This window comes from Aquarana catesbeiana, linkage group LG11 (assembly GCF_042186555.1).
Source record: "Aquarana catesbeiana isolate 2022-GZ linkage group LG11, ASM4218655v1, whole genome shotgun sequence".
Lineage (NCBI taxonomy): Eukaryota > Metazoa > Chordata > Amphibia > Anura > Ranidae > Aquarana > Aquarana catesbeiana.
This window is the reverse complement of record NC_133334.1, coordinates 20,601,020-20,614,640: the sequence shown is the minus strand read 5'-3', so window position 1 is coordinate 20,614,640 and position 13,621 is coordinate 20,601,020. Positions and strand designations below refer to the sequence as shown.

Below are 13,621 nucleotides of genomic sequence, written 5' to 3'. Positions count from 1 at the left end.
ATTTTTGTCCTATTTGATTGTTGTTATTATTATTATTATTATTATTATTATTATTATTATTATTATTATGTGATTGTTCATCACATTCACATAACAAGTTTTATCAAGGAATACATTTTTTCTTTTCCAATATTTTTATTCAGAAAAAATTTTAACAAGTACAAGATTTTTACCATTGTAATAGGTAGTAATTGTACATTAACAAATTGGTTATGATTCGGTTACATCACGGATAATCTTATATTTATGTGAAGCTTTATGTATCATCATCCACATATTAGATTTATATGAATGCATTTTTTAAAGCTAGACATGTGCACTGCCAAAAATTTGTTTGTTTTCATTTCATTTATTTATTTATTTTTTTTTGTTTTTTTGGGTCATTCGTTATGATCGCAATTTGAAAATTCGTACATTCAAAAATCAGAAAATAAGAAAGAAAATCCGAAAATTCGAAAGATTAACTAACTATTAAATTATAGGTATTGGAATTTCCTTTCAAATTTGGCTGTTAGTGAACGTAACAAATACGAATTTATCCGAAGTTACAAATGATCCGAAATAACGAATGCCGCATCTAAACAAAGGGAACGTAACAAATTAATAATAAAAAATAATAATAAAAAGTTTTTTAATAGTATTGTTATTTATTATGATTAATTCATTACGTTCTATTTGTTTAGATACGGCATTCGTTATTTCCGATACATTTGTATTTGTTTTGTTCACTAACAGCCAAATTTGAAAGGAAATTTCAATACCTATAATTTCATAGTTAGTAATAGTTAAGTTGTTATTAGTTATTTCCGATTTTCGAATTTTTGGCTTTTCGTATTTTCGAATTTATTATTATTATTATTATAATTTTTTTTCGAAATATTCGAAAAAATTTGTTTAAACGGGTTTTCGTTAATATTTCCGAATTAACAAATTTGTCGAAATTTGTTAAAAAGCTAATTCGGGACTAAACGAATTGCACATATCTATTTAATCACTTCCCGACTGGCGCACGCCAATGTACGTCGGCAGAATGGCTCGGCTGGGCATATGGACTTAAACGGTACGTCCATTTGAATTCCCCACCGTGCCATTGCATGCGCTCCGCCGGCAGGGAGCGCGCCGGCAGGGAGCGCGCCGGCTGGGAGCTCCGTGAGTCGGGTCGCGGGTCCCGCGGACTTGATCGCCACGGGGATACCCGCGATCGCCTCACAGAGAGGAGGAACGGGGAGATGCTGATGTAAACAGCATCTCCCCGTTCTGCGTAGTGACAAGTGTCACTGATCTCTGCTCCCTGTGATCGGGAGCAGTGATCAGTCTTGTGACACACACAGCCCATCCCCCCTACAGTTAGAGTCACTCCCCTAGTACTGATTAACCCCTTCCCTGCCCCCTAGTGGTTAACCCCTTCACTGCCAGTGTCATTTACACAGTAATCAGTGCATTTTTAATCGCACTGATCGCTGTATAAATGACAATGGTCCCAAACATGTGTAAAAAATGTCCGACATGTCCGCCATAACGTCGCAGTCACAATAAAAATCGCTGATCGCCGCCATTAATAGTAAAAAAAAAAAATTATTAATAAAAATGCCATGAAACTATCCCCTATTTTGTAAACGCTATAACTTTTGCGCAAACCAATCAATAAACGCTTATTGCGATTTTTTTTTTACCAAAAATATGTAGAAGAATACGTATTGGCTTAACCTGAGGAAAAAAAATGTTTTTTTATATATTTTTGGGGGATATTTATTATAGTAAAATGTAAAAAATATTGCGTTTTTTTCAAAATTGTCGCTCTTCTTTTGTTTATAGCGCAAAAAATAAAAATCCCAGAGGTGATCAAATACCGCCAAAAGAAAGCTCTATTTGTGGGGAAAAAAAGGACGTCAATTTTGTTTGAGAGCAACGTCGCACGACCGCGTAATTGTCAGTTAAAGCGATGCAGTGCCGAAGTGCAAAAAGTGCTCTGGTCAGGAAGGGGGTAAAATCTTCCGGGGCTGAAGCGGTTAAAGCATTTTCGTATTTTCGAATTCACGAATTTTCGAATTTACGAATATTCGGAAAAATTTGTTTAAACGGGTTTTTGTTAATATTTCCGAATTAACAAATTTGTCGAAATTCGTTAAAAAACAAATTCGGAACTAAACGAATTGCACATGTCTATTTAAAGCATTTTCGTATTTTCTAATTTACGAATTTTCAAATTTACGAATATTCGGAAAAATTTGTTTAAACGGGTTTTCGTTAATTCGGATATTTCCGAATTAACAAATTTGGGACCAAACGTATTGCACGTGTCTATTTAAAGCATTGTGAGTGTGTTTGTATGTTTGTAGTCTGCTTTTTTTAACCTTTTTTGTTGGTTGGGGAAGATTATTGTTAGACGAGTTTCCTTATAATAAATTGACAGTAACAGATCAATAATGTGTTATTTATAACTATTATATTTTTCTCCTTTTCTCAGCACGTTGGAGACAACATTTGACAGCAACGTGACGACTGAAATCAGCGGCCGCAGCATCCTCGGCCTCGCCTCCCGGCCGACTCCTTTGACGTGGAGATTGGGACAGTCCAGCCCTCGTCTGCAGGCAGGCGATGCCCCCTCTATGGGCAACGGGTACCCTCAACGAGCCAGCGCCAACCGCTTTATAAGCTGCGAGTCCGGGCGCTACATGTACTCCGGACCCCTCAGGAGACAGCTGGCGACTAGAGGGAACCTCGGCCACGGCGACCTCTCTGATAAATGTGACGACTTGGACATGGAGAGTGTCAACGTGGATGCCACGGGTTACATGAGCGACGGCGATGTCCTCAGCAAGAACATAAGAAGCGATGAGATCACTAGCGGGTAAGAACCGGCACCTTTCTTTCCTGAATAGCGGGTGAAAGATTTGATTAATATCAAATGATGGCATTTGTTTACTGTAAAGCAAAAAATCAAACCAATTAGAACTCTTAAAGCTTCAGTCATTTTTTCCATCTTTCCAGCGATTAAACCTTCTGCCCTTGTTGTTGTTTTAACTTTGGATATTAAAACATTTTTTTTATTTTTTTGCCAGTAAATCCCTTATACAGCCCACTTCCTCTTTCTTGTCTGGTCATTAGCCTAGGCTTATGACATCATGCACAGCTCTCTCTCCCACTCTTGTGAGAGTTTACCAGAAAGGGAGGTGGGGATGAGTCATAAGAGGGCCAATGAGAGCTGCAGAGCTTGAGGTGTGCCTCTGTGTAAATCCAGGAAGTGAACAGTCAGCAGCTTCAGCTGCCCACAGTTAAAATGGCTGCAGCCAGACTCAGTGGAGGGAGATTTCTGCAGCATATTTGGCAAGTACAGAATCACAGTATATATAAAATAATATGCAAAGTGGTTGGAGGGAAGCTTCAGAATGGCAAAGATGTTTTTATTACAAATTATGTGAGCAGACAGCAGTTCCTCTTTAACTGCTGCTCTTGGAACCAACCCCCCCCCCCCCATTCTCTCTCCCTTCACACTAGAGCAAGGCTCTCCAAACGACTGCCTGCAGGCCACATACGGCCTGCTACAAGATCTTATCTAGCCTGCAGATAGAGTCGGTGGTCTGTCCTCAGACTGAAGATTGAGATCACTTCATCTCTGCTTCTGCTGGGGATTTCTGAAAGGGATCCTAATGTAAAGGGGGACTCTGATAGAGACCCTGATGTATGGGGAAACATTGATAGAGACCCTAATATATGGGGGGACTCTGACGTATGGGGGAACTCTGATAAGGACCCTGAAGGGGGAACTCCGATAAGGATCCTGATGTAAGGGGGAACTCTGAGGACCCTGATATATGCAGAATTTCTGATAAAGCACCCTGATGTAAAGGAGGACTCTGATAGAGATTCTTGCATGTGGGAGACTTTGATAGGAACCCTGATGTATGTGGGGACCCTGATAGATACCCTGATGTATGGGGAAACACTGACAGGGACCCTAATATATAGGGGAACACTGATAGGGACTCTGATGTAAGGGGAAACTCTGATAGAGACCCTAATATATGGGGAAACTCTGATAGGGACCCTGACGTATGGGGAAACTCTGATGAGGACCCTGACATATGGGGGAACTCTGATAAGGACCCTGATGTATGGGGGAACTCTGATAAGGACCCTGATGTAAGGGGGTACTCTGAGGACCCTGATATATGGGGGATTTCTGATAAAGGACCCTGATGTAGGGGGGAACTCTGATAAGAACCCTGATGTAAGGGAGGACTCTGATAGAGACTTTTGATAGGAACCCTGATGTATGTGGGGACCCTTGTAGGGACACTGATGTAAAGGGGGACTCTGATTGAGACCCTGATCTATGGGGAAACTCTGATAGGGATCCTGATGTATGGGGGAACACTGACAGGGACCCTGATCTATGGGGGAACATTGATAGAGAACCTAATATATAAGGGAACACTGATAGGGACTCTGATGTTAGGGGGAACTCTGATAGAGACCCTAATATATGAGGAAACTCTGATAGGGACCCTGACATATGGGGGAACTCTGATAAGGACCCTGAAGGGGGAACTCCGATAAGTATCCTGATGTAAGGGAGTACTCTGAGAACCCTGAAATATGGGGGATTTCTGATAAAGGACCCTGATGTATGGAGGAACTCTGATAAGAACCCTGATGTAAAGGAGGACTCTGGTAGAGACTCTTATGTGTGGGGGACCTTGATAGGAACCCTGATGTATGGGGGAACTTTGATCGGGACCTTGATGTATGGGGGGAATTCTGATAGGCACCCCCCCTGATGTATGGGGAAACCTTGTTAGTAAAGGGGCTCTGAAGTGATGGAGAACTTCTGATATGAAAGGGGGACTTTTATTGATGTTGAGGAGGGGCTCTAAAGTGATGGTGAGGCTTCTGGTGTGAGGAGAGGACCTCTGTGTTTTATACATTTATTTACATTTTATTCATTCATTTTTTGACCTAAGAATACCTGTAGAATGTTCTACATCGCCCCCCCCCCCCCCCCTATTTAATAAGTTTGGGGACCCCCCAAATAAGCCAGAGAATAAGCCAGCACCACCGATTGTTCAGAAATGGGGAGCCACAACGGATGGAACACACAAGAAAAAGTGTCCACACCACAGAAATAATAAATAATATTTTATGACAAAACACCTTAGAAATATGGAGCCCCCCTCTCATCTGTCTGGCAGGAGAGCCTAGTGAGATGAAGATGGCCTATCCCATACATCTAGCCTCGCTCCCTTATAGGGTGGATAGTTAGGGCAAGGAGTTGGCATTGAGTACCTCGCCAGTCTGTTGAAAGCTGGTGCAGGCGAATGGGACACGCAGGTTGGGTCTGAGATGAGTGTGGACTCCCACTGACAGGCAGGGGACCGGTCACAAGGACAACAGATGCAATGGACGAATACAGGATCAGCAGACTGGCGGGCAGGCAGGTGCACAGGGGAGCTGCAGGCTGGTAAGCAGAAGAGATGGAGGGGCTCAGGTCTGGTTTGGGGCTGGGTAGGCCGGGGTCAGCAGCTGGCAGGCAGATCAGGTACAGAATCAGTAGGCGGTGCAGGGTCAGGTTCCAAGCCGGGGTGAGTATCAGAGGAAGCAGATCTAGAGGAGCAGGCGGGAGCATGGTTTTGGTGCAAGCCGAGGCTGATACAGGCATATAGCAAGTATAGGACAAGCCAAATCAGGGGCTACTAAACTCAAATCAGCACCGGCTATGTACAGGGATCCAGTTTAAATGTTTAATTGGCCTGCTTGGCACAGAGAAGAGCATTTTTGACATGCACAGTCCCCACAATCCTAACTTGTGTCCATAGGTCCCTATGATAAAGGATTAACTGACCCGGTTGTACTGACCCGGATCAGCAAGCGGTAAACAAGACATGCATAATGTATGCAACCAGCTGAATGGGATACCTAAAGTGTAAAATGTAAAAATAGAATATAATAAATATAAAAATAGGTAGAAATATTAAAAATAATAAAAAAATATAAATAAATAAATATATATATATATTTATATATATTTATAAAACTAATATAAATAAATAAAATTATAAATAAATCATTATAAATTAAAATATTACAAATACATAACGTATATAAATATTAAAATATTATAAATGATAAATCATAATTGGGTAATATAAATCAATTAAATAAATATAATTTTAAATAAATGAATGACAAAAACAAAGTGTTAAATTTAAAAAATATATATAAAAACAGAAATATTAAAAATAATAAAATATAATTAAATTTTAATTAAATAATATAAAATTATAAATAAATTAATAAAAATGAAATCTTAAATATAAATATTAAAATATAATAAATGATAAATCATAATTAGGTAATATAAATCAATTAAATAAATAAAATTTTAAATGAATGAAAAGAACAAAGTGTAAAATGTAAAAAAATATAAAAATAGAAATATTAAAAATAATAAATAAAATATAATTAAATGATGTAAATACATACATATATACATAGGGACGCAATCTCCAATGCATAGTGGAGGATTGGGAAGGAAATGCAGTTGCTCAAAACTTTGGCCACTAGATGGCACCATCAATACGCCACACACACAGACCTGATGGAGGGGGTTTTGGTCCCGATATACTGGAGAGTTATATACAGTGTAGTGACCATCATCTGCATAAGGAACTTAACAAGAAAACAAAACAGAACTTTTCTTGCCCTTATTTGGATGTTTGCAGTAAAAACAGGTTTACGTCACCTAATGCCTCACCTTAGTAAATCAGGTGAGCTACACTTTCACCCAGTATATAGAAAGCCTGGGGGGATGTGTGTCCTCAGCATTTCACCGCAGAAACTCAACCAAACTAAGAGAAACAGTGGCGTCTCCAGCTTTCATATTTAGGGGGGGCACATGGGGGGACAGGGACAAAAGTAGGGGGGCAACTATAAAATGTATATATATAGATATATAGATATATAAATATATACTGGGCCCTTTACTACGACCCCACAATGGGCCCTTTCACATGTTCTGCAGTGAGCTCCCTTCCTACTGTATTGGGCCCCCCCCAGGGTGGCAGAAAACAAGAGATATATTTCACCAGCATACCAAGAAAATATAAGGATCCAAAGCAGTGGGAGAACTATCAGGGTTGCAAAGGTTGTCTTGCCACCGGGCCCTGGTGTTCTGCCACTGTGGGGTTCCCCAGCCTCCTCTTGCTGTCCTGCCCCTGCTATTGACAGCGCTGGTCTGGCATCTCTTGGAATTGACAGGCTGGTTCTCCTGTCCTAAGGATGGGAGAAATCAGTCTGTTTTTTCAGTAACTGAGAGTCCTAGTGGAGTCCTTCCTGCAACTCACTCTTCTCCCTGCCAATGAGGATGCAGGGGAAGGAGCAGATCGGGCGGCCGTGGTTGTGTGAGCGTTCGCATTATGCAGTGTCAGCGAGCAGAGAGAGGGGGGAGGAATCACCCGCAGGAGCTGACTGGGGACTCTCTCCCTCTTAGACATTGATTTTTTGTAAAAAAATATTTTTTTTTTAATTGGGGGGGGGGGGTTGGGGGGCACATGGTGGGGCACAGCATAATGTTGGGGGGGTCAGGGCCCCCTCTGGCCCTGGCCCCCCTCCTTGTAATTACTCAGCTGATCGGTGCTGAACTGTTGGGGTGGAGGATGGGGGGGGGGTTAGGTGTACAAACAGGCTTTCCACTTTTGGCTTGGAATTGTCTTAAAGTAAAAGCAAAGAATAATTTGGAGGAGGCCGTTGTTCACCCTCTTGAAAATGCTAGTTGCCTGGCCGTCATGCTGAGTCTTATGAGCGATGGTCTGCAGAGTCTGCTCCAGTTTTGGTGAATCTGGGGAATCTTCTATTTAAAGTATAACTAAAGGCAAAACTTTTTAATTTAGTTTTGGGTAGAGTGGCGAGGGATTAGAACCCCTGTCAGTTTTTCTTGCTGCCTGTGCCCCCCATTAGGGAGAGTCGCCCTCTCTATATCTCCTGTTTACCATTATCATTGAAAGTGAAAGAAAATCCCACATTTTGGGTTGTCGCCAGAAAAGTAATATTGGGGAAATCTTCCAATGGGGACACTAGTTCTGATGACCTGGGGGGGTTCCCAAGCAATTCCCTTAATTTGCAGAGATTTCCTCTCACTTCCTGTTTAGCTATGGGACAGGAAGTGAAGGGAAATCTCCCCAATGGGACACAGAAGGCAAATATAAACCTAACAGGGGTCATAACCCTTCCTTACTCTATCCAAAATGAAAAAAAAAGTTTTGCCTGTAGTTCTACTTTAATCTTACATTGGAGCAAATTGGTATCAGTTCAATATCAAATCTATTTATTATTACAAACCAAATTGATTGTGAGATACCTTTGGTGTGTATTTAGTAGGGATTTGTGCCAGAAGACCTACTATATATATATATATATATATATACCTACCTAATAAAGTGTCCGGTGAGTGTATAAAAGTAGAAAGAAGCAGAGCTTTTAGGACGGTAAAACATTGCGATGCAGCGATTTGCAATAAATGATTCCCTTCAAATATATGTTATATCCAAAAAATGAAATAAAAACCTAATATATTCATTTTTGTTTTGTCCACCCAGCCCCATTATACCAGAAACCCTGCAACCTTTCTATAGCATTAATAGAGAGCACAGATTCTATACGCCCCTATAATGCTCCAGGGGGTTACCCCTCATTGTAATCGGCCCTCCTGCTGGGGGTCTGATAATTGCGCTCAGCCCCTCCATTCTTCTCTGGGGTGGGAACATCTGAGATGGGATGTGTTTCCGGGGGACTCTGATAGAGATCTGTGTGTTGGATAATTGCCCCAGAATATGACGGAGGAGAGACTTCTATCGCTCGCTATTAGTGACATCAGATCCGTCTTGTTGTCCCGTCCTGGGAATGCAGGGGAAGCTATTAATGAGGAATTATAGACATTTCTCCCAGGCATGGGGGGGGGGGGGGGGGTCATTAGACATCACTTTTCATAGCCCCCCCTCTCTCCTTAATAAACATGTCCAAGAGGCTCTGGGGATTTAAAATGTATTTATTGAGTAAAATATTATTCAAACAATTTATTTAATGAGGCAGGAAAATCAAGGAAAGCTGGCAGCCGCACACCAGTGTAATGATGAATCCTTTTATTAGTAAAAAGCTAAATCATAAAGGAACACAAAACACTACAGCAGAAGCGTACAGAAACAGCTGACGCGTTTCACACTCACAATGAGTGCTTACTCATAGCACTTCCAGCTTTCCTCGATTTTCCTGCTTCATCTTGCATCAGCCAGCACCTGGGACTACTCTTCCCCTTTGAAGGATAAAACTACACTGGCTTTTATCTCCACTGGTTTGTGCCTACCTGAGCGGTGGGACCCTTCTCTGCTTGGTTTGCATCTCTGGATTTATAATTTATTTATTGAGCTCGCTGGCTCTGGTGAGGCTGCTCTAGGTACCCTTTGGTTGGTACCCAGAATGTGACTCCAAAGGTAAAAGCCCAACAGGGGCACCAGACCATATGGTGATAGAGTCCAAGTAGCTTTAATTATTCATCGTTTGATCACATAAAACAGCTAACGTGTTTCAATGGCTCAAAACACCTTCTCCCTTCAACAGGGCTTGAATATTGCATGTACTTAACCTGTTGTCTGCCAAGGTATATTTATGAATGGCATGGTATGTGCCCCTAGGCAGCTAGTGATGTCATGGTGTGTTACTGTGCTGCTTGTGATGACATGGTGTGCCACTGAGCTTCCAGTGATGTCATGGTGTGTCACTGAGCTTCCAATGATATCATGGTGTGTCACTGAGCTTCCAATGATGTCATGGTGTGTCACTGAGCTTCCAGTGATGTCATGGTATGTCACTGAGCTTCTGTTGATATCACAGTGTGTCACTGAGCTTCTAGTGATGTCATGGTGTGTCACTGAGCTTCTAGTGGTGTCACAGTGTCTCGCTGAGCTTCTAGTGATGTCATGGTGTGTCATTGAGCTTCTAGTGATGGCATGGCATGTTACTGAGCTTCTAGTGATTTCATGGTGTGTCACTGAGCTTCTAGTGATGTCATGGTGTGTCACTGAGCTTCTAGTGATGTCACAGTGTATCACCAAGCTTCTAGTGATGTCATGGGGTGTCACTGAGCTTCTAGTGATGTCACAGCATGTCACTGGGCTTCTAGTGATGTCACGGGGTGTCACTGAGCTTCTAGTGATGTCATTGGGTGTCACTGAGCTTCTAGTGATGTCACGGTGTGTTACTGAGCTTCTAGTGATGTCACAGTGTGTCACTGAGCTTCTAGTGACGTCATGGTGTGTCACTGAGCTTCTAGAGATCTCACGGTGTGTCACTGAGCTTCTAGTGTTTTCCTGGTGTGTTACTGAGCTTCTAGTGATGTCATGGTGTGTCACTGAGCTTCTAGTGATGTCATGGTGTGTCACTGAGCTTCTAGTGATGTCATGGTGTTTTACTGAGCTTCTGGTGATGTCATGGTGTGTCACTGTCACTAACCTGTTGTCTGCCAAGGTACATTTAAGAATGGCATGTGCCCCTAGGCAGCTAGTGATGTCCTGGTGTGTTACTGTGCGGCTTGTGATGACATGGTGTGTCACTGAGCTTCTAGTGATGTCACAGTGTCTCACTGAGCTTCTAGTGATGTCATGGTGTGTCATTGAGCTTCTAGTGATGGCATGGCATGTCACTGAGCTTCTAGTGATGTCATGGTGTGTCATTGAGCTTCTAGTGATGGCATGGCATGTCACTGAGCTTCTAGAGATCTCACGGTGTGTCACTGAGCTTCTAGTGTTGTCCTGGTGTGTTACTGAGCTTCTAGTGATGTCATGGTGTGTCACTAAGCTTCTAGTGATGTCACAGTGTATCACCAAGCTTCTAGTGATGTCATGGTGTGTCACTGAGCTTCTATTGATATCACGGTGTGTCACCAAGCTTCTAGTGATGTCATGGTGTGTCACTGAGCTTCTAGTGATGTCATGGTGTGTCACTGAGCTTCTAGTGATGTCATGGTGTGTCACTGAGCTTCTAGTGATGTCATGGTGTGTCACTGAGCTTCTAGTGATGTCATGGTGTGTCACTGAGCTTCTATTGATATCACGGTGTGTCACCAAGCTTCTAGTGATGTCATAGTGTGTCACTGAGCTTCTAGTGATGTCATGGTGTGTCACTGAGCTTCTAGTGATGTCATGGTGTGTCACTGTCACTAACCTGTTGTCTGCCAAGGTACATTTAGGAATGGCATGTGCCCCTAGGCAGCTAGTGATGTCCTGGTGTGACTGTGCAGCTTGTGATGACATGGTGTGTCACTGAGCTTCTAGTGATGTCACAGTGTCTCGCTGAGCTTCTAGTGATGTCATGGTGTGTCATTGAGCTTCTAGTGATGGCATGGCATGTTACTGAGCTTCTAGTGATTTCATGGTGTGTCACTGAGCTTCTAGTGATGTCATGGTGTGTCACTGAGCTTCTAGTGATGTCACAGTGTATCGCCAAGCTTCTAGTGATGTCATGGGGTGTCACTGAGCTTCTAGTGATGTCACAGCATGTCACTGGGCTTCTAGTGATGTCACGGGGTGTCACTGAGCTTCTAGTGATGTCATTGGGTGTCACTGAGCTTCTAGTGATGTCACGGTGTGTTACTGAGCTTCTAGTGATGTCAAGGTGTGTCACTGGGCTTCTAGTGATGTCACAGTGTGTCACTGAGCTTCTGGTGATGTCACGGTGTGTCACTGAGCTTCTAGAGATCTCACGGTGTGTCACTGAGCTTCTAGTGTTTTCCTGGTGTGTTACTGAGCTTCTAGTGATGTCATGGTGTGTCACTGAGCTTCTAGTGATGTCATGGTGTGTCACTGAGCTTCTAGTGATGTCAAGGTGTGTCACTGAGCTTCTAGAGATGTCATGGTGTGTCACTGAGCTTCTAGTGATGTCACAGTGTGTCAGTGAACTATTTGTGATGTCACGGTGTGTCAATGAGCTTTAAGTGCTCCCAAAAACTCTACAAAACAACGTTTTTTTTTCTGCTCCTAAATGCTGAAGCTTGAAAAATGCTTCTGGCATAAAATAATGTGCATGGACACATAGGATAACACTATTTCGCTTCTAGGAGCTTAAAAAAAAAAGCTATTGTGCATGGAGCCTTAGGTGATCCCATGCTATTTGTTGTAATTTGTAGCAGTTTGTCCTTAGGGCTGGTTCACACCACAAAAACGCACTTCAGATCCATTCCAGATGCGTTTTTGCATATGCATTTTTAGCGCGTTTTTGGCTCGTTCCAGTGCGATTTTGAGTTGTTTCTGAATGCATACCAAATGCTTTTTTCTTTTCTTCCTTTTCCTGTTCTTTTTCCCATTTACAGGGGTCTGTGTTTTTTTTTATGCGTCTTTGATACGTTCCAGGGCATTCCAGTGCGTCTTTGATGCATTATACCGCATTCCAGTACAGTCCAGTGCAGGAAAATGTCCTTCCTTTTTTTTTGCTGGAGCAGGAAAGCCCTGAAACTGACTACACTGGTGTGAACTATGCCATTGAAAACCATGTAACCTACTATCCATGTGTTTTGATGCAGAAAAAAAAAAAAACTGCACTGGACTGCATGCAGTGTGAACTGGCCCTTAAAAAAGGGAACTAAACCCTGATGGGTTTTACTTCCTCTTTTTTCCCCCCTGAAAAGTAAAAGCATAATGGGCTAGTATGCATCGCATACTAGCCCATTATGCCGCACTTACCTGCAAACGAAGCCTGGAGGCCGCATCCATCTTCGCCCCTCTTCTTTCTGGGGGGCCTGTGGACTCCGGCTCTGTGACTGGCCGGAGCCGCACGATGGCACGAATTCCCTTTCGAAACGTCACAATCGTGCCCTTTCTTCGGTGCGCATGCGCCGATGACGTAGGTGTGATCGTATATGGTAAATACCTTATAATAGTAAGCCTTATTATAGGCCTTATTATAGGCTTATCTATAGGTAAAAGTTGTGTAACGGGGTGTACAACCACCTTAAGTATTATTTTTTTCAATACAATGTAACAATGATCTAACTTGGCGAGCCTGGCACAAGGCAGAGCGATTAGAGTTCTGAACAATGTACAGCAAAACTTAAGAAGCAATCGCACGTCGTAGCTGAATTGTGATTGGCTGATATCCCTTGGCTCTTTGTATAGTCACACCCAGGTAGAGAGGTTTTATTTGCACATCGTAGGATTGTATTTTCCTTGCACACAGAAGCCGGCAGGGGACTCCTCTGGGAGGAGACATATACCCCAGAGAACCGTGTCTAGTATTTGTTGTACTGGTTTTTTTAGCTGGCTGGTGCAATTCAGAGGAAAAAAAAAAAAAAAACAGTTGTCATGGCCCTGTGGGCGGAGCCAAGTCCTCTGAGACGTCCCCCGTCTTCCCCGGGCTAGCAACGCTCCTAGAGAAAGGTGCTGAGGATGGGAAGATCCATGGCATTGCCATAGAGATCATTTAGGAGTTGGCAACTTCATCTCTTGCTAGCAGTCTGCGGAGCGCAGAGCCGGGGAACACACAGAGGATTGTACAAGGAGGTCAGTGATCTCAGGAACCCCCCCCCCCCAGGTAGGTCCAGCTCTTCTCCAGTCTGATCTGTAGCTGATTAGCTGAT

At 42.7% G+C, this 13,621-nt stretch overlaps 1 protein-coding gene across 7 annotated transcripts in view; it reads left to right on the top strand.

Annotated features, from left to right (window-relative positions):
- The window catches only part of NAV2 (neuron navigator 2), a 634,885-nt gene that overhangs the window by 491,816 nt on the left and 129,448 nt on the right, over positions 1-13,621 (top strand). For all 7 annotated transcript variants that reach the window (XM_073604037.1, XM_073604035.1, XM_073604040.1 and 4 more), the window contains one exon: positions 2,468-2,851. In XM_073604037.1, the coding sequence (XP_073460138.1) occupies positions 2,468-2,851 (384 nt within the window). The remainder of the gene's footprint in view (positions 1-2,467; positions 2,852-13,621) is intronic.